The sequence below is a fragment of the Pseudonaja textilis genome, chromosome Z, assembly GCF_049901715.1.
Source record: "Pseudonaja textilis isolate UNSWEBS1 chromosome Z, rPseTex1.2, whole genome shotgun sequence".
NCBI classification, from domain to species: Eukaryota; Metazoa; Chordata; class Lepidosauria; order Squamata; family Elapidae; genus Pseudonaja; species Pseudonaja textilis.
The window spans coordinates 35,909,730-35,931,112 of NC_142008.1; the positions used below are offsets into that span (position 1 = coordinate 35,909,730).

General features: G+C 33.9%; 1 protein-coding gene across 2 annotated transcripts in view; it reads left to right on the forward strand.

Annotated features, from left to right (window-relative positions):
- Positions 1-20,424, forward strand: part of ABCB5 (ATP binding cassette subfamily B member 5) — a 42,345-nt gene extending 21,921 nt beyond the window's left edge. The window contains exons 15-28 of one of the 2 annotated variants that reach the window (XM_087916898.1): positions 1,358-1,532; positions 2,717-2,976; positions 3,728-3,874; positions 6,087-6,191; positions 6,930-7,007; positions 8,502-8,585; positions 9,325-9,528; positions 10,572-10,672; positions 11,881-12,021; positions 14,669-14,825; positions 15,584-15,781; positions 18,278-18,484; positions 19,629-19,775; positions 19,910-20,424. In XM_087916898.1, coding sequence (XP_087773024.1) covers positions 1,358-1,532; positions 2,717-2,976; positions 3,728-3,874; positions 6,087-6,191; positions 6,930-7,007; positions 8,502-8,585; positions 9,325-9,528; positions 10,572-10,672; positions 11,881-12,021; positions 14,669-14,825; positions 15,584-15,781; positions 18,278-18,484; positions 19,629-19,775; positions 19,910-20,107 — 2,202 coding nt within the window. In that variant the 3' untranslated portion in view covers positions 20,108-20,424. Of the gene's footprint in view, positions 1-1,357; positions 1,533-2,700; positions 2,977-3,727; positions 3,875-6,086; positions 6,192-6,929; positions 7,008-8,501; positions 8,586-9,324; positions 9,529-10,571; positions 10,673-11,880; positions 12,022-14,668; positions 14,826-15,583; positions 15,782-18,277; positions 18,485-19,628; positions 19,776-19,909 lie in introns of both variants that reach the window. The other variant, XM_087916897.1, reaches the window with a different exon arrangement.
- Positions 20,425-21,383: the final 959 nt, after the last annotated feature.

A 21,383-nucleotide genomic window follows, 5' to 3' on the forward strand; every position in this document is an offset into this window, starting at 1 on the left:
AAGAGTCAGAAATTAGTGTTCCAGTTCTTGCTTTCTTTTATGAATTGGGAGATTGTTTCCATTTTATAAAAGGACTCACTGCAAAGAGAAACTCAAACTACCCTACCCAAAATTATCACATGATTAATCTATCAAATTTACCAAACCAGACCTTTGTTTAATCAGTTCTAGATGATGATGTCTCCCATTATTTCCAATCGACCAAAAGAAAGTAAAAAATGCATGAGGTAGATAATATTTCCATTATTTTAATCAGCTCAAACTATAGAATGATATAAAATATAAAAATGAATGATAATAAGTATTTTTGTCATTCGTGGAATGTGAACAGATCAAAAGCCAATCTAGACAGAAGACCAAAAATCTAAGATGATAAATTCAGGGAAGCCTGAAAATTTGGAAAGTGGCTTCTTTATTTATTTGATAGATATTTTGAATGTTCCTAAGTGGTTTTCAATAAAAAAATAGTGTTTTTATTTATATAGCTTACATTAATAACTGGACAACAAGTATTTAATTTGAGAATACAACAAAATCATAACTTCAACAAAAAGTTGCAATCGTTTTCATAAAACAGAAAGTGCTTATCTATCATATTTTCCTTGTCCCAGTGCTGGGGTCAGGAACAATATGATATATACTAGACAAGGTCCTGGAAAGACAACAGATTTCTTTTTTTCAACCACTGTAACTAGAGTGCATAACTAAAGGTCTATGGAGATTCATCCAAATCATGGTTGTCCCAAAGATACTTTTTTCTAAAGACAACTAGACTGTCTTGGTTTTTCCTTAAAGATGTTTCACTTCTAATCCAAGAAACTTCTTTGGTTCTTGGATAGAAACAAAACATTTTCAAGGAAAAACAAAAGAAAGTCCAGTTGCCTTTTGAAAAAAGCTTCTTTGGAATTGTAAACTAGAGAGCTTGAAAGCAGTTCTCATCAGTTGCCAAGTGGCAAACCAAAAACTCTTATGTTTTTTTTTTACAGTTGCCTGACATTGTATTTAAATTAGTGTGAAGCAATAACCATGATTTATTAACCATGATCCAATAACCATGATCTAGCAGTAATGAAACTTATAGCTATAAGTGAATTTTTAAATCTGTGTGATATGTTCAACCATATTTAAACAACTATGGATTGCAGATATACTATATTGACATAAAATATGAGATATAAATAAGCACTAGAATATCTGGTTAAACCAATTGACAAATATACATTTAGGTTATGAACTAAAATTTTAATAGACCTTATCGCTATACATGAAAAAATATAGGGCAGTATTGTGAAAAAATTCATGTTTTAGATAAGTTTTTCTTTTTCGTTTCCTTTTCTTTTTTTATCCTTCTTTGAAGGCCAGGGCTGGGCGCACCACCATTGTAATTGCTCACAGACTTTCTACAATCAGGACAGCTGATGTTATCGCTGGCTTTGAGAAGGGTGTTCTGGTTGAACAGGGGACACATAGTGAACTCATGGCACATAAAGGAGTTTACTATGCTCTTGTAATGCAGCAGGTAATGGGATTCAGTGGCTTACTTCAAATGTGATACTATATGCTTTATGAGGATAATTCTCAGGTATGCAATTTCTGCCCTTTTCCACATCCTAACTATGAGAGGTCTAGAATCGTCCATTTGGGTAAATTGCAATATAGCATTAACTACAAGAGGAAAAACATTCCACCTTTATAAATGATGCTTTGAAACTATCTTGTACATAAGCCCACCAATGTGCCTACCATCCCTGTCCTATTGTTTCTTTTATTTTTCTTATATGTACCCATTTCATGTATTCATAACTATGTATATACTTATACCTATTATCTTGTAATTGATTGACAAATCAAAATAAATAAATAAAAATAAATGAGAAGCTACTATTTGTCCAGGTTTACATTTAGCTTTGGCTAAATGTTGTAGCTAGTCAAAATAGGATTCAGGAACTTACAAGCCCACTGTTCCACAATACTGAATAATAATCAGGCAAGTTAATGAAATGTATTGGCTGTCTCTACTAGGTCAAAGAAATATTACTGTTAAGCTAGATGTGCACCTTGATGAGTGTTTATTTATGGCTATTTTTTAAATTTAAAATCTGAATGTTTAACAGCTTTCTGTTGCTTGTATCTGGCACATTATAGAGTATTAACATTAACTTCCAGAGTAAAAGAGTAATTTCTTTTTCTCAAGAATACCACTGGATTCTTTATTGATCCAGATATGTTAGAATATAAACAAAGCAATGCTTCAGACATAGGTAAATGCAGTCAACCTTTCAAGATTCTGTTATGATAGCCCAATATCTCTCAACATTGACAGCTTTAAGGACTTTAACTTCCAGAATTCCCAGTCATGAATTTTTATTTTTTATTTTTGCTTATTCATTAAACAAATCACAAAATTGTTAAGTGAATCTAATGTCCTCCATTGACTTTGCCTGTTGCAAGCCAACTGGCAAAATGTAACCCTGAGAAGCTGCAACCGTTGTAAATCCATGCTGGTTGCCAAATTCCCAAATCACAATCTCATGACCATGGAAATGCTGTAATAGTAGTAAGTGTAAGGACTAATCATAAGTCACTTTTTTCAAAGAATGGTTGTAAATCAATGGCTACCTGTAGATTTTAGTCTAATAAGTTGACATTAGAAAAATCGATAATTTTTTTCTAATTTGTTTTCTTTTTATAAATGTTTAGAATTACCAGAGTGAAGAACCAGAGAGTGAAACATCAAATGAAGAGACAGAATTTGAGACTGAGGATGAAAATAGTGAAATTTCTGAAAAACAAGATTTATATGAAATAGCAGATCTAAATGACTTGGGGAGTTCTAATGGTGGTCCAGAAGTGGCCAAGTATGGAAGTTTACGAGGAATATCCAACAGGCCTTCCCTCAGTAGGGCTTCTACTAAAAGATTTTCTGAAAGGAAAAGGAGAAAAAAACAGAAGAGGAAAGCAAAGAAAGTCCGTGTGGTTAGTATTAAGATAGTTTCTAAAATAACTTCTATATTAAAAACATGATGCCTCTGTGTAAAAGGTTTAGTGTTTACTGGAAATTGGTATCTCCGCCTTGTGATTCTAGTAATAAACCAGAGTTATAAGAAAAGCTTTGTTTTTTCCATAAATGTCTTGTATTTATCCATGCATTTGATTTTATTTTCAGATAAATTCATGAGTAAAGAAACCCCAATTGTTAGGAAAAAATGACATTCTGCTTCATTCATCCCTGCCCTATGTTTAGTAATTATGATGATGTACATATCAAACAATATGAACAACTTGAAAAAATCAATTAGGAAATGTGTTTCACTTTTGGACTTTGGGATTATACTTCATTTTAAACCTGCCACATCAAAACTTCATCTGAAACACATGACACAAACATAATGAGAACCGAAAGTTAATGTACAGGCAACAAGATCCTAACCCATTAGTAATGCAAAAGAATGATTCATGCAGAAATGTTGCCATTCATGAAGGCTTTCTCTTACTTTTTAGTGACCTTTGTGGACAGATTTTGAGATAAATTGGTTTTTTGTTCTTTTTCTTTTGTTTTCACCCTTGTATTCATTGTCTGAGATCATAGAAATGACTGGGCTTGAATAGAGAAGTCAGTTTCCTTTCAGTGCTGTACAGTTTCAGTAATTCTCCGTGACATTTCCCCATCAGTTGAATTGCTGCTTGTAATCTTGTTGGTGATAAGGAGAATTTTCTGTCTTTACAGAAAGAGACTCTTCCAGATGTTCCTTATACCAGGATCCTGGCTCTGAATAAGCCTGAATTCTGTTACATAGCAGTTGGGGTTGTTGCTGCAGCCATTGCTGGAGGTGTTACTCCTGCCTTTGCAGTTCTGTTTGGTAAAATTATTGGGGTATGTTTAGGACTACTCAATGCTTCTATTTCCTTTTTTTTTTTGCAGAAACTATAAAACCCAGCAGATGTATTGATTTCTTATTATGATCTTACTTAATTGGAAGCATTTCAATTTTCTCATCATCTCAGTTCCACCTTTAACTTTCCAAAAACACATTGTAATTTCTAAATCATTCCTCCCAAATGAAATGAATAATCTTAATCCATGTGATCAAAGAATCCTCCAAGACAGTATAAAACAAGAAAGAGTAGCCCAGAACATATATATTACTGTACTGTTTTTCTGGTGTGAATTTTGAATTTTGTTCTGATATAGTCATCATATGAACATATGAGCATTCAGTTTATCTTGTGTATAAATTGGATGCTAATAGAACAATAAAATGTCATACATAATGCATTTCAAAAGCCACTGGCAAGGAAGGTGGGGGAAGAGAAAGAGAGAGAAGAAAGGGGAAAATACAGAAAGAGAGAGGAAGAATGGAATCCCCACTTCCTTTTAATCTGGCCATGTACAATACATCTGCCAAGGAGGTCCTCGACTTATAACTATTTGTTTAGCAACCATTCAAAGTTATGACAGTGCTGAAAAAAGTGACTTGCAATCATTCCTTGCACATCGTGTGATTGTGATACAGGCATTTGGCCTATATTTACACTATCCCAGGTTACATGTTTTCCATTTGCAATGTTCTCAGGGGATTTCCAACAAGCAAAATCAATTCAGAAATCCAGATTCACTAAACAATTATGTGATTTGCTTAAAAACAACAAAAAAGATCATAATTTGGGTGGAAGTCACTTAACAACTGTACTGGAAGTTTCAGAATTCATTTCTGGTTATAACTTGAGGATTACTTGTACATTATTCTTGTGTAAATGCAGCCTTGAATTTTAAAAAATTGCCCTTATACTAAAAGAGGAATGAATGACAGTTTGCCAATTTGATGCACCAAAGACAAATTCCTTGTGTGTCCAATAAATCTCACTTGGCCAATAAAGAATTCTATTCTGTTCTATTCTATTGATGATACTTGATTAGTTTTAATAATATTTCACAATTCCAGACAGTTCCAAGTATGTTTAAAGATATTAAAGATATTAAACTTTAAAATCTAAATACTCAGTAAAATAATCTTCTTTTTCTTCAACATGAAACTGAAGTCTAGAACAGTCCTTTGGTCAAGAGCCACTTACTTGAAACTTTAGTTGATTTGTGTCTATGGAAAAGATTAGGGTATTTGCAGGAGACGGTGAAAAAAAGTCAAGATGGCAACCTAGACAGTACAATTAAAAATCCACATATAAAAATAGGTGTTAATTACACTCCTCAGCTGCCATCTTGACTATTTTTCAGCATATCTTGTGGAGATTTCTGACCTTCTCATCAGGATCTCCCCAATGATGGAGTGCTTTCTCCACAAAAACGTTAATTTGCTTCATCCAACAAATTATATATCGGTATTTAATTTCCCATACTGAACATTATTTTTCATGGGAAAGGAGATATAAATTAAAAATAGAATTCATTGAACTATTTTATTCACCGACGGATGCAGTAGACTGCAGTTCACAGAAGCTTATGCTTCTATATTGTTAGCTGGAAAAGGGCTTAACACACTCCTGAATTTCTCCTGCCACACTAACGAGGTTCTTGTCCTACAATTATTTGGTATGTTGGTTCCATCCATATCACGAACACCTGCAGGAAACTGTACCCTACAGATATTTCAAATAAATAATATTATTTTTAACTTTTTATTCATATAGTACTCTTTTACAAGCTTCTATTTGGCCCTGATTAATGTTCACCTTTGAATTTAATTATTTTTGACAAGGAATGAATATGAGCCAGATTTCTATTTTTTAGAAAGTCATAAGATTCAGCTACAAATTCTGTTCTCGGGGGGTGCTACCAAACGTGGCTTGCAAAACTCCATGCAATCACCAGATGGCAGTAAAGAGATCAACTTTTTCACACTGCTGCCATCTAACTGTCATTTCCTACAATCTGAATTAGATTAGTGGTCACTGAATTAGAATTGGTTTCAAATTCTTCATGTAAAATATAGTCTGCTGTTCAGAATAACATGGTAACATTTGATGGTAACATACAGAGAAATCAGGAAAATTGGCTTTCAGGAAATGGTCATAAATTGAACTGCAACTGTTTCTTGTGCTGGTGATTAAAAGTATGCTTTGCCACTCAGGCTTTCCAAGAACAAGATGATGTAAAGAAAAGCCAGAATACAGTGCTGTATTCTCTCATGTTTCTGGTGTTGGGAGTGATCAGCTTGATAACTTATACAATCCAGGTAGGTTCTAGTATAAGATCTACTTAATAAGAAATTATCACAAAGGAGCACCCTATAAGAAAGAGATGATTGTATACAGTACTAAGTAACTCAACCCGTGCAATATGAAAAGGCTTTCAATTTTAAAAAGATGGACTTTTGACACTATGCTTTGTTTATTAGATGGAATCCAATAAATCATTGCAATCCCATAAGTCACATGAATATCATCCTTGTTACTTTGGCTATCTTAAACTATACATCCAGGCCTTTTCAACATTCAATGTGCTTCTTTGTTTACCTTTTTATTCAAATTTCATCAGGCAGTTCCCCAGAATAGCAATAGACACTTACACTTATATACTGCTTTACAGTGCTTTACAGTCCTTTCTACATGGTTTACAGAGTCAGCATATTGCCCCCAACAATTTGGGTCCTCATTTTACCGACCTCAGAAGGATGGAAGGCTGAGTCAACCTTGACACATTCAGGGTCGAACTCCTGGCAGTGGGCAGAGTTAGCCTACAATACTACATTCTAACCACTGTGCCATAACATGCAATCGTTACTTTAATTAGTAATTTTTCCCTCCTTAATCTTTGATATCATTCTGTCTTTATTTCTTGAATTTGTTAAGTTCTGCATTAATAAATACTTGAAACTGCCACTCACTTATTTGATGGATATTCTCCTCTTCAGATGAGAATAGCCCTTTTCTAAAAAATAAAAAAATAAAAGTTTTGTCTTTATCTTTTGCAGGGATTCACCTTTGGGAAGTCTGGAGAAGCTCTCACAATGCGGTTGCGCTCTCTTTCTTTCAAAGCCTTGCTACAGCAGGTAACAAAACAGAACAGGAAAGAGAAAGAAATAGCACTTTGGGGACAAGCTTGGATCCCCAATAAAAGAGAACATCAGAGTTGAAATGAGGAGTCCTTGGTGCTCTCTGAGTTTGATTTCTTGCAGATATTTCATTACCCAAACCAAGTAACATTATCAGTGCCAGGACCCATTTAGAAATATGCATTAGCAAAAGTCTACTAATGAATAAAAACAGTAAATATTATTAAAATAAATGGGGAATCTCAAGTCAAGCTGCTGAATTTAGGTGACTGAAGAATGTTCTTTTCTTGTCTTAGCAGGATCATGAAGCCTATTTAAGGGATGTTTTTAAGAATTCCCAGCTGACTTAAGCCCGAAGATTGTCTGATGCTTTTTCATCTAAGTATTAAATTAGTCCAATTGTACTTTGATTTTCCAATCCAACCAAGGTTGGTTAGGAACTGCCTCTTGCAGTCCAAAACAGGGACTTGTTGAATAAAAAGCTAAGGCTTAAGAAGTTTACAGACTTCCATATAGCCTAGAATTATCTATAAAGATATAGGAACATAATGCACCACTTCATCCTTTTAGATTCCAAGTGAGTTATGTTGCCAAAATGATGTATTCATTTACCCACAGAACATTTAGTGCTTGGAGGCACTAAATTTAACATCTCTTTTAATAGTGGAAAATAACATTTGAAGGGCCAAGAATTAATTTCATCATTATAAATAGCTAGTAGGAGGAAAGCTGCACTTTTAATTCAGATGTCTCTATCTGTAGGCCTTTTCTGGTTTTTTTAAGTAGACACAACAAATGCTGACTTCCAGAGATCATTATATTTTATTTGGGAAATAATGGTGAATGAACAGCTGGTCCCATCATTTCAGTATTAAACTATTTCAGTCTATTACACTTTTTCACTGTCCCACCACTCTATTGTTTTATTGGGTGCACCGTGGAACAGGTAGTAGTGGATAAAATATCCAGCTGGCAATTATGAACATATGATTGAGCCCCTGCCCACTTTTTAAGTAAAAATAGAGCAGGTGTCAATCAAGCATTTGCATCTATCATTTTTTGACTTCCAGTGTGGGCACCTCTTGTTTTGTTACATCAACCTTATACTAAATTGGTAAATTAAAATCAACATTGAGAACAGGTAGCTAAAAACTTTAGAGTTGCTGCCTTGATGCCACCCAAGAAAGATCACCTGATTTTGGTATCAGTGTAGTGGATGACAAAATGTAATAGATTTTGCATGTTTTGTGACTACCATTGTATATTCAGAATTGCAATAGAAAAGGATTCAACTAAGAGTGACTCATATCTGATTCACTAATGAACTGGGAATGAAATGAAGACAATTTCAGGGAGTAATGGCAGAGAAAAAAAGTTATGTTGCCAAGACATGTTTCTACCATAATTCGATACAAGAAGAAAGGTTCCAAGTTCTAACAAGACTAATTGTTAATTTCAATTATTATTTTAATTTGTTCATTTTGGTTTTAGGAAATTGGATGGTTTGATGACCACAATAATGGTATTGGAGTTCTGTTAACCAGACTTTCAACAGATGCTTCCCAAGTTAAAGGAGTATGGTTTTTGCTTATTGTTTTTATATATTTTGTTGGAATTATAATTATCTTAGTATCAATAAGAGACTTCTGCAGGAAACAGCAGAATAAATCCATTATTTGAATCATTTTCACATTCTGAATACATTGGGGTCTATGTTTGTTTTGTGTCTTCAGACAAGTATTCTAATTGCACTTTCTAAAATAGTCTGCTCTGGAATGACACATTCTACAAGACCCCAAGATTCTATGAATCAGTTTGGCACTGAAGCTAACTGCCAACCAATTTACTGGCTTTGCAGTATTGCCAGATGATATCATATTTACATAAAGAAATGATTCTGCATCCATTTCATGGTACAATGGGCAGTTTCAACTAATAAAGAAAAACTATGTAAAAAGTGTTTTCAAGAAAGTTAGCAACATGACTTGGAAAAGCAGGAAATAAAAATTAATCATGCCACCTGACGTGAACTTTCCATGCATATGCCTTTATACCTTAGCAAAACATATATACATTGTGTTTCCACAGAGAAAGAGAACCTGTGAGCCTTCAGATGTGTTAAGCCATCTGAATATTTACATACACACATATAAAATCAGATTGATACTATATAGTACAAAGCTATTACATAATCTAATAGTTCTAGTTAAGATACCAAGAAGCCTTCTCCCAGAAGACAGCCTTATTGTGAATGTTATGAAAAGAATGTTTATTGTGGAAAAGATATAATTTGTTTTTCTTGTTTATTTTCAAGGCTACTGGAAGTCGGTTGGCTTTAATGACCATGACTTTCTTCACACTTGTGACAGCTCTTATCATTGCTTTTGCACATGGTTGGCATTTAACGCTGCTCATCTTAGCTTGCATTCCCTTCGTCATTGTTGCAAAGGCTTTTCAAGCGAAATCGATGGAAGGTCATGCAGCTCAGGATCAAAAAGCTCTTGAAGAAGCTGGAAGGGTATCTTCTGCATATATACACACATGGATAAGATTAATGCTATAGTGGTGACAAGAAGGGTATCTTCTGCATATATACACACATGGATAAGATTAATGTTATAGTGGTGACAAGTAGGCAGTAAATGTTCTATGATTTGAACTTTCAATAGAGTTACATCCATTCACTATTTCAGCAAGATCTCAGTCTACTTTAGTATGGTTCTTAGTCTTCATTTTTTCCAGTAGTGCTTCTCTAGAAAAACATGGTCTATTTATTTACATGCCACCCTTTCTCAGAATGTACTTCAGACAGTGTAATGTGAAATCACTTAACACAAACTCAAAAACTTCTGTATAATGAAACAAATAATCTGGGGAGAAGCACAATTTGAAAACTCAAATTAAGTAAGCCTGGGTCTTTGGTTGTTGCTTAATTGAAATTCCTATCATTTTTTTTTGTATGCTGACTAGAGTTACCAAGAATTGTTCTTTAAAATGATTTGACAAGCACAGGTTCCCTTGACCTCCATTGCAATATTCATTACACAAAACTGAAAAATGTCTTCCCACAGAAGGAGTCAACCATTCACCAATGCTTAGCATTCTTTGCTCAGCAGAATAGGAAAACAAAGAAGCACTTTATCCCATATTTTCTGTTTTGCTTTTTGGAGAAGGAGAAAAACATCCTGATTTCTTATCCCCATCTCCCTTCACCATGAAGAACATAGGGCAAGAAGTGAAGGGATTTCAGAAAGTTAATTCTTTAGCAGAATATTACTTCAAAAGGGAATGTCAGAGATTTAACTTGCTGGTCTGCATTGCCTTTGGAAATAAGCTAACAATAAATATAATTGTCTAAATCTAGTTTATTTAACAATACTTTAATAAATCACAATGGTCTGGATTTACACATGATAAATTATGAGCCATGCATTATAAGCACATGTTTTATAGTATGCTATTCCGCGGGTTTTGTACTTTAAGTAGATAATGCTATACATCACAAAAATCCTTGTATCACTGAATGAATGCCTTATATTTTCCCTTTTCCCCCAAATCTAGATTTCAACAGAAGTTGTAGAAAATATAAGAACTGTTGTGGCATTAACAAGAGAAGACAGATTTTTTGAGAACTACAAAGCAAGTTTATATAAACCATACAAGTAAGCATTTTATTTTTTAATATGTTTTGTATGTGAGTTTATGTGCACTATATATTTTATATGTATATTCCTCATTATAGTCACTACTTTAAAATGTTTTTAAACAAAGTTTTTTAAAAAGCATCAGTAAAAAAGAATCTAAACATACACACACATACACACATCTACATATAAATACACACACACACACACATAGACACATGTATACATAACAGTAATCTCTCACACACAAAGACACACATGAAATTGTAATGCAAACACTTTTATTTTTTAAATAAATTTTATTGATTTTACAATTAAAACAAACCAACAACACATACATAAATGAAAGAGAATAAAAGAAGAAAGGGAGAAGAAAATAGAAAAAAAAATAGAAAACAATTAAAAACATTCTCATCTTCAGCAGTTTGTAGGACCTCTTTTTTATCCTTATTTTATGCCAAATACACACACCTTATCCTTACATATATCTGTGTATCACTGCTATGGATTTATCCTATCCTCTTTTGCCTTTTAGTGTAAAGTCTATCTTTGGTCTATCCATTTGTACCAGCAGTTCCCGCTGTTGTAGCATATTGAAGTGTCTTTATTTTTTAATGCCAAAGTTAATTTGTCCATTTCTGCACAACTTGAAATTTTTTGAATGATCATCTCCTCTGATGGAACATGAGGCTGCTTCCAACATTGTGCAAAAGCCAATCTGGCCACTGTCAAAATGTGTATTATTATATATTTCACTTTTTAAAATATTTCTTTATCAAAGATCCCTAACAGAAAGGACTCTGATTTGAATTCGATCTGTTCTCTTGTCATTTCTTCCAGCCAATTTCTAATTTTCTGCCAATATTTTTGAGCTTCTGTACAGGACCACCACATATGGAAAAAAGTTCCCTCTTTTTTTTTGCATTTCCAGCAATTTGGACTCATATTGCGGTGTGTAATGCAAACACTTTTAATATCCACATTTAATGTTTCTATCCAAAATATTTGGACAGATAAGATGATCTACTTGGAAAAGTATTATTAACATAGCTCAGTGTTTCTCAACCTCAACAACTTTAAGAGGTTGTATTTCAACCTCGTATAATATGGGAGTTGAAGTCCACAGCTCTTGATAAGGTTAATCAACACTGATATAGTTATAAATCGTGGTCAGTTTTGAATTTTATGATTGATTGTGAATAATATCAAATATTTTCTTTTATTAGGGACTCATTAAAGAAAGCTCCTATTAATGGATTATCCTATGCCATAGGGCAGAGTTTCAACTTTTTTATAAATGCTGCTGTCTTTAGATTTGGAGCATGGCTTATTGCCCATTGTTTTATGAACTTTGAACAACTGTTTATGTGAGTATACTAGCTTTTAAGGAGGGTAATGAAAATATGAACTGAGGTTACCAATTTTCATATATGGATATATGTATATTTTTAAAGCAAGAACAATCATGTTGAAGTGAAGGAAAAATTTGTATAATTAATGTCTTAGGCTTGTCAATAAACTGTTTAAGGAAAGGCTTACACAGTCAGCACCTAAATATGCCATTATCTAGGCTGCCTTTTGATGTTTTTGTCACAAGTTAAAAACAATTAACACAAAAACTTTTAAAATGTAAAAAAAGAATTTGAAATATCAATAGTTTTGGGTATTCTCCCAGATGATTTTTCAAGATTCCATACAGAAACCTGGAATTTCTTCAACATAAGAGACATCAAGATCTCTGATATGAGATTGCTAAATCTCATTACTGTCTATGGAGATTCTCAGTCTTCCATGTCATAGTTGTCCCAAAGGTGCTTTTTCAAGAGGCAGCTAGACTTTTTGGTGTTTCTTTGAAGATGTTTTGCTTCTCAAGAAGCTCAAGAAGCTTCTTGAAGCTTCTTCAGCTCTGACTGGGTAGTGAGGAATGGAAGGATTTATACTCCTTGACAAGTTATCTGCAAGGAGTATTATTCCTTTCATTTCCACAAACCAATCAGAGCTGAAGAAGCTTCTTGGATGAGAAATGAAATGTCTTCAAAGAAAACCAGAAAGTCCAGTTGCTTTTTGAAAAAGCACCTTTGGGATAAATATCATGAGATTTACCCCTTCCCAAAAGTTGGAGGATTTCAGTTTCTGTGGTTGTGTTATTCGTTTGTAAGTTTATTGACATTTGTGTCATTATGTTAGAATATAGAATCATGACACCAGTTGAAAAGTTCTTGGTGTCATATACAAAGAATTAGGAATATATACTTCTATATAAGTCTCACATGGCCTAGGCAGCTTACAATTAAAACATAAACAAACACAAACACAGAATAAAATAGCTATACAAAGTAATAAGAAATGTTAAAACAATTAACACCAGTCACTGGGAAATCACATGAACATTATAGCCACTTTATGGGCTCCTCACTACTCTCCAGCTCCCAGATCAGGTAGCAATGCCAGTCTTCATGCTCTTCTAGAAGGCAGAAATCTTCTCTTCTAGAAGATTAGGGTGAGCTTGGCCTTTTGGGGAATAATGTTTTATATGGCACAGGGAGAAGCAGAAAAGGTACTTCTCCTAAGTCCTGTCAGATGACACTATCTAGTGGATAGAATTTACAACAAACTACTTCTGTCAGATCTGATGGGATCAGTCATGACTTAGGAGAAATAGTCCCTCAATAATGTTGCCGGCCACATATAATTTAAAAATGACAGCTTCTGATAGTTAGTAGGAATCTCCAGATTCTAGAAACCTTTTGCTGAAGAGCAACAATGGGAAAGGATTGTTCTTTTCATTTTCTGTTTAAGTTATAGTAAGAATTGAGGCATAATTCAGTATCTGCCATTAACTCAATAACTCTTACTTATAGCTATCAAGACCTGTGAAAAGCTAAACTTTTGGGATACAGTATTTAAGTGTAAGGTCAACGATCACTGAGAAGGGAAAGAGACTTTTTCCTAAGTTTTCCTAACTTTGATCGTGACAAGAGATAATTTTGAATTCCAAACTCTCTCCTTTGCAACATAACATCTTAGTTTTTGACTGATGGGATAATATTTGCCTTACTGATGAACATTGTCATAAGCAGGGTTGGGATGCTACCAGTTCTGCCTGGCTCTACAGAACTGGTAGCTCTGAAGAGCAGCAGACACCAAACCGGTTCTGTATTTGCTGCTGTTTGGCGCACTCACCCACCCGGGCCCTTACCTGTCCTTTATTTTCTGCTTTTTCAACTTCAGCTGCTTTGCACAGCACAGCTGAGGTTGAAAAAGCAGGAAAAAAGTGGCTTTTTAAATGCTGCACACTTGCGCGTAGCTCTTTTCAGCTGTCCAGGCAGCACAGCTTAAGGATTTTTACACATGCGTGCAAACCTAGTCACCGAACCAATAGTAACACCAGTTGAAACCCACCCCTAGTCATAAGGCACATTTATATGTATCTTTATAAAGTTTAAAACATACTAAATTCACTGAGATTTTTCCAACAAAATACATAGAAAATTACTGCTACAAATACCAGATCTTGACTTAAATAATCTTGAATCATATGAAATCCCCTTTGCTTCAATTTTTCAAATTTTATCCAAAGTTTCATTGCATTTTATAGCCATATAGGCTTTTGGCAATATGTTTTATTTGATCTTATTTAATATATAGTATGCTCCAGTGGTGGGATTCAATTTTTTTTTTACTCTGTGGGCATGGCTTGGTGGGCGTGGCAGTGGAAGGATACTGTAAAATTTTCAGTCAGAGGTGGTTTTTGCCAGTTCTCTGAACTACTCAAAATTTCTGCTATCGGTTCTCCAGAACTGGTCAGAGCCTGCTGAATACCACCTCTGGTATGCTGTATATCCAAGATATAAAATTCAGTAAATTGTTCTGTTTAAAGAGGCTGACATTATAAAATTCAAGTTGCAAAATCATGCCATTTACAGTTGATTTCAACAAAGTTTGTTACTTAAAAGTTTACCTTTGTATTATTTTCTGATACACCCCTTTAGTATTTTTGTTTTATATTTCCAGAGTCTTCTCATCAGTGATTTTTGCTGCAATGAATGCTGGCCAAGCTAATTCTCTTGCACCTGATTTTAGCAAGTCAAAGGTTTCTGCTCAAAGAATATTTCACCTTTTGGATCGAAAGCCTGCAATTGACAGCTATAGTGAAGAAGGAGAAAAATTAGTAAGATCTTACAACTAATGCTTATTATGTCTTTAATATATTGAGTTGGTAACTTAGAAACTTTGGTTTCTGCAAATTTGATCTAAAAAATTATTAGGCATGTGTATAATTATCTAGTAAATGAATAAACCAATATTATATTCAATACTATGCAATAGATATCATTTTAAAATCCTGGGACTTATTTCTGAAAAAAGCTACTTCTATAAGAATTTTGCTCCAGTCTCTTTGTTTCAGTGGGAAATTTAAAGTCATTCTTAAATTAAACTTCCCTTTCATTGAATTGTCCCCTTACATTTTAATGAATTTAAAATATTTGCTGCATTGTATGTTGTAAACAATAAAAGGAGTAACAGGAGAAATAGCCATTCATCATGTATGGAAATGACCAAGAAAATATATATTGCCTTAAGTAGAATAAATGGAGAAAATTCTATGTTTCACTTTTCTTTCAGTTAATTTCAAAATAACGTTAAACTGCTTATGTAAAAAGTCAAATAGCAGAAATTTTATATACTATTTTAGTTCATAAATTAAACTAGTTAGGAGGATAAAAGTTTGAAAAATAATTCCAGTCCATATCAAAATTTTATTTGAATAAATATGTACAGGAAGGAGGTACATTATTGTTGTTGTTGCAGCCATTCCACTACTAATTCTGTTACTACGATTAGTACCACAGGAGAAGTATAGAAGGAAAAACCTAGAACATTGTGCAAAACATACCATCATCATCTCCTCACCTCTTTCTACTGCAGGAGAAATTTGAAGGCAACATTGAATTTAAAGATATCCATTTTGCATATCCAACCAGACCAGAAGTTCAGGTTTTGCAAGGACTCAATATAAAGATTAACAAGGGCCAGACACTGGCTCTTGTGGGTAGCAGTGGTTGTGGCAAGAGCACTTCTATTCAACTTCTAGAGCGATTCTATGACCCAATTTCAGGACAAGTGGTAAGTCGACCTTGATTCTACTGAAAACATTTCTGTGGTACATGAAGGCGTATACTAGTTCTTCTCTGTGGTATTATTGATTATGAGGCTTTATAATAATCCAGACCAGACAGAGAGTTTGATAAAAGAATGTGAAAATTTTGGACATCTTAACTAGCATTTTAATGTGATTTGTGATGAAGCTAAAGTGTGGGCACAATTGTGTCAGAGATCCGTATAGGAATAACAGTGATATCTGAAATAATGGTATTGAAAAAAGTACTACAAATTTTAGTATTCCAGAGAAAATGAAGGGCAGGAATTCATACAGTAAATCCTATAAGAATGTAGAAAATGCAAGTTAGACAGTGTAATTAGAAAAATGTTAAAATTTGAGGTTTGCTTACAGAGTGGATCTGTGGCTTTCTTACCAGAGCTCTTCCTGTGCTCAACAACTGAAGAATATGGTTATTGTGTCTTTATAAAATGGCAAAATAAAACAATGGTGAATTTAAAAACTGTAGGAGGATTAGTTTGTTAAATGTGCCTTGGAAGGTGTTTGACAAGTACAAGAGATAATGATGAATAAAATTTGGGGTGTACAGGTTGGTTGCAAGTAGATGATGTCCCTAGACTGGGATTTCATTATTCAGCTGGTCATTAGTAAGCATTTGCCTGAGAATCTAAATAATGTGCAGCAAATTTACAAAGATTGTATCATCGTCATCATCACCATCATTTTAGCCTGTCGATCCACTGCAGGATGAAGGCATCTTCTGCATGTTTCCAACCAATATGGTCCTGAACTTTCTTTTGTCAAATGGGCCCACAATACTTACTGGTGTCATTGATCCATCTTGTTTTAGGTGTCTTTTGTGAATGCTTTTTAATTAAGTAGGATCCATTCTATGACTGCCTTGGTCCATCTGCCATCAATTAGCAGAAGGCAACATTGAATTTTACTATGCGACCAACCCATTTCCATTTCAATTTTTTTACTCCCTTGATGATATTGTATACTTTGGTTTGTTCTATAATCCATGGCAGGTCGTTCTATCTTGAAATTATATCATACACAAGGGAATATAGATATGAAAAGTAATACACTGCTCAAAAAAATAAAGGGAACACTTAAACAACACAGTGTAACTCCAAGTCAATCACACTTCTGTGAAATCAAACTGTCCACTTAGGTAGTAACTGATTGGCAATCAATTTCACATGCTGTTGTGCAAATGGAATAGACAAGAGGTGGAAAGCATAGGCAGTTAGCAAGACATCCCAATAAAGGAGTGGTTCTGCAGGTGGTGACCAGAGACCACTTCTCAGTTCCTATGCTTTCTGGCTGATGGTTTGGTCACTTTTGAATGCTGGCGGTGCTTTCACTCTAGTGTAGCATGAGTAGCATGCAGACTGTAGACAGAGTCTACAACCCACACAATTTTTGTGTGATTTTGTTGTCAGCACATTCAACTGTGTAATGAACAAAGTATTTAATAAGAATATTTCATTCATTCAGATCTAGGATGTCTTATTTTTGTATTCCCTTTATTTTTTTGAGCAGTGTATATTGACGGCTAAGATAATAATATTTAGTATGGAATGAATGATTGCAAATTATACATAAATGATGAAAAACTATAGCAATTAAATGAATTTTTAGAATGTTTACTAAAATACAGAAAATGTTTTTCTGGACAAAAAAATGTTTAATTGAGAAGAAACAAAAGATTTGAATGCAATAGCAGTATGATATTTTAGGAAATTGAGAGGTTAAATAAAAATAAGTGGGTTAAGGATCTATGAGTTCTGAATTAATGTGAATAAAATACAAAAGCATCACAAAAGAAATATGCTGTAGTTATTTGGTCATATAGAGAGAATGAAAGAGAATAGAATTCCCAAAACTATATGAAAGAAAGCATGAATGGATAGAGAAGAAAGAGAAAATAAGAAAGTTATGGTTGGACAGACTTGATGGAATCTCAAAAAGGAAATGAAGTGTACACAATGAAAAGTAATATATTAGGCAGGGTGAGTAAGCAGGAGAGTCAGTGTGATATAGTAGTTAATGACCTGGGCTAGAAACTAGGAAGCTAAGAGTTTTAGTCCTGCCTTAGATACAAAGTCAGCTGGGTGATCTTGGGCAAGTCACTCTCAGCCCTAGCAACCGATTTCTAAAATCTTGCAAGAAGACTGCAAGAAGTAGTCCAGGCAGTTGCCAGGATTCAACACTGATTGAAAGCTCCTCCTCTAAAAAAAAAAAAAAAGTAATATATAGTAGAAACAAAGATAATTTCCAGGGATAGAAAAGTATAAAAATAAGAAAATACCATGAATTATATTGGCGAAAACTAAATTTAGTTATATATATTTTTCTTACAACACTTTATTTTGCTTACTCTTACCTTTTTTTTCATTTGTTTTGCATCATGTTGCTTATTCCAGAAGAGAACAGTAAGGAGTATATTTTTAACTTTTCAATTAAGAGTGTCATGTTTTCCTTTCTATTTCCAGATTGCAGATGGTGTAGACACTAAATCTCTACATATACAGTGGCTAAGATCCAGACTGGGCCTTGTACAACAAGAACCTATTCTGTTTGACTGCAGTATTGCAGAGAATATCCAGTATGGAGATAATAGCAGAGTTGTTAGCCAGGAGGAAATTGAAGAAGCAGCCAAAGCAGCCAATATTCACAATTTTATAGAAAATCTTCCAGAGGTATCTAGCATTGTTTTTCTGCATGAAATTAATTATTGCAGCTGGTACATGTATCTGTTATGGAGTAAAACTAATGATCAGCAAAACAAACAAGTAAATAAATAAAAAGCAAGAGTGTTTTTTGAAATTCAACAGATAATTTTACAGGTAATGCAAGTATCATAACCTCATTTGAAATCTATAAACTGAAGCTCAGAATAGGTGGGGGAACTTATCCCAAAAATAGGGTTATCAAACAACTATCAAGAGGAGGATATATCCTCCTTTGAATCCTCTTGTTCTCTGTTTGGCAAGCACAACCTTAAAATCAATGTTAGCTGAGTTTTTGAATGGCTGGATTTTTTGGACTGTGTTCACAACAATATGACATTTTTGTGTACCATAACCATATCAATTTTCTAGGATAGAACAGAACAGAACAGAACAAAGCAGAACAGAATTCTTTATTAGCCAAGTGTGATTGGACTAACAAGGAATTTGTCTTGGTGCAAATGCTTTCAGTGTACATAAAATGCTTTCAGTGTACATAAAAGAAAAGATAAATTTATTGAGAGTCAAGAATCATAAGGTACAACACTTAATAATAGTCATAGGGTGCGATAAGTAATCAAATCATACTAGGAAACAGTCAATATAAATCGTAAGGATACAAGTGATAAAATTAGTCATACAGTCACAAGTGGCAGCGGATAGGTGATAAGGAGTGATGAGAAGATTAATGGTAATAGTAGTGCAGACTTTGTAAATAGTTGGACAGTGTTGAGGGAATTATTTGTTTAGCAGAGTGATGGTGTTCGGGAAAAAGCTGTCTAGTTGTTCTGGTGTGCAGTGCTCTATAATGTCGTTTTGAGGGAAGGAATTGAAACAGTTTATGTCTGGGATGTGAGGGTTCTGCATTAGAGTAGCACCAAATTGAAGAAGTTTCTGTTCCTGTGCAAAATGGCAAAATTGTATTTTAAAGATTAGGAAACTGATTTGTTATAATACATCTATTAATGGTATTTACATTCATTTTTCTTTCTTCCTAATTTACAAACTTACTTGATATGAGAATTATGCTATTTATCTTAGGACTCTTAAGACTGTTAGGACTCTATCTTTGACTCTCTCACAATACCAATATTCTTCTTTTTCTCAAAATCAGAAATACAATACCCGAGTGGGTGATAAAGGAGCACAGCTTTCTGGAGGACAAAAGCAAAGAATAGCTATTGCTCGTGCCCTTGTCCGAAAACCTGCAGTTTTACTTCTAGATGAGGCCACATCAGCTCTGGATACAGAGAGCGAAAAGGTGAGTGAAGCCATAGCTGACTTCCTACTTCATCGGTAAGCAATTTGCCATTGTTTGAGAAATGATCTAAACTGGGGGGAAAGTGTATCTCTGGTGCTTTTATAAGGTTATTTCTCTTTTGTCTTTGAGTACAGATTGTCCAGAAAGCATTAGATGAAGCTCGAAAAGGCCGAACCTGCATTGTTATTGCTCATCGACTGTCAACAATCCAGAATTCTGATATAATAGCAGTCATCCAAAATGGCAGAGTAGTTGAAGAAGGAACTCACAGCCAGCTGCTAGCACTGGAGGGATTTTATTATGCACTTGTCAATGCCCAAGTACCCCATTAATTCTATTTATAGAAACAGAAACAGAAGTTTGGCGAAGCTAGACCAAGACATGGTATGAAAAACCACAAGCAGGTTTGGGTTTGGATTGTCAAACAGCAATCCATTTTGCTACATTGAAGCATAAGTACAAATAGTATGGTGGAAGTGGATCTCTTGTTCAAAAATTACAGTTTTCATTCTTATTTCAATTTTTGTATACGACCCCTTTAGCACACCAAAAAAAGTTATTCATTGAATCCCAGTCAACATGAAGAATGATTGTTCCATGTTCTGTTAACAAGGAATTCTCAGGTACCTGTAAATGCAAAGTTCAGATAGTTGGCCTACTTATGTGAAGAACAAAAATACTAATTTATATATTGCTGCATTACAATTTTTTTTTTATTATGATGCTGATGGTAATTTATGTAAGAGTAATAAAAATGTTACAAAGCTCCATAATGTTCAACTGCATAATAAAGTTCAATGGGTTGATAAAGCATATATGAAAGTAATCAGTCCAGTCCAACTGAAAATATCTTCTATAAGATAAGGTATGTAAATATAAATTTCCCAAAACAATTAAATTTAGAAAATCAAATTCCAAAAGTCCTGGAAGCAGAAAGCAGGCGATCAACTCTAGCAGATATTTCAATGGAACACATATATCAAACTTGAAACTTCAATAAATAATATACAGAAAATATCCTTAAAAGATTTAAGTACTATGTAATCTCTTTTTCCTCTTTATTCAAAAGGAATAAACCAGGTAATAAAAAAATCTTTTTCTACTGGCTTTATGGAAAACTAATTGTTATAATATTATTTGTAATTGCTACACTATTAGACCCATAGATTAGTATCAGAATAGCATATCTGCTAATATAATTTTGAAATAATTGCAGAAATGTTTTTTTTATAGTTCCTTCACAATCTTACTAGCATAGTGGCTTTATATGTTTGCCTTGTATTCTTCAGTTTAGAATTAAGTATGACTTTCTCTTCCATACTAACTTTTAACTGCTATTAGAAGTCAGGAGAATATCCTCTGCATTTTCATTAAATTACTTAAATTAATTCTGATTGTTCTCTTTAAGTAATCTATTTTATTTAGCATTTGGCAATGTTACAATATCTTACAATAGCAGACTACAATACTAAAACGGAATATAGGTTTGGCTGCCTGAGACTACTAACCCGTTTTGTTCATGCTTGTGCGCTACCCATAGTGCATCACGGAGGGTGAGCTAGATTTATATCAGAAAGAAAGATGCACAGTATCCAGCAGCAGCAGCCA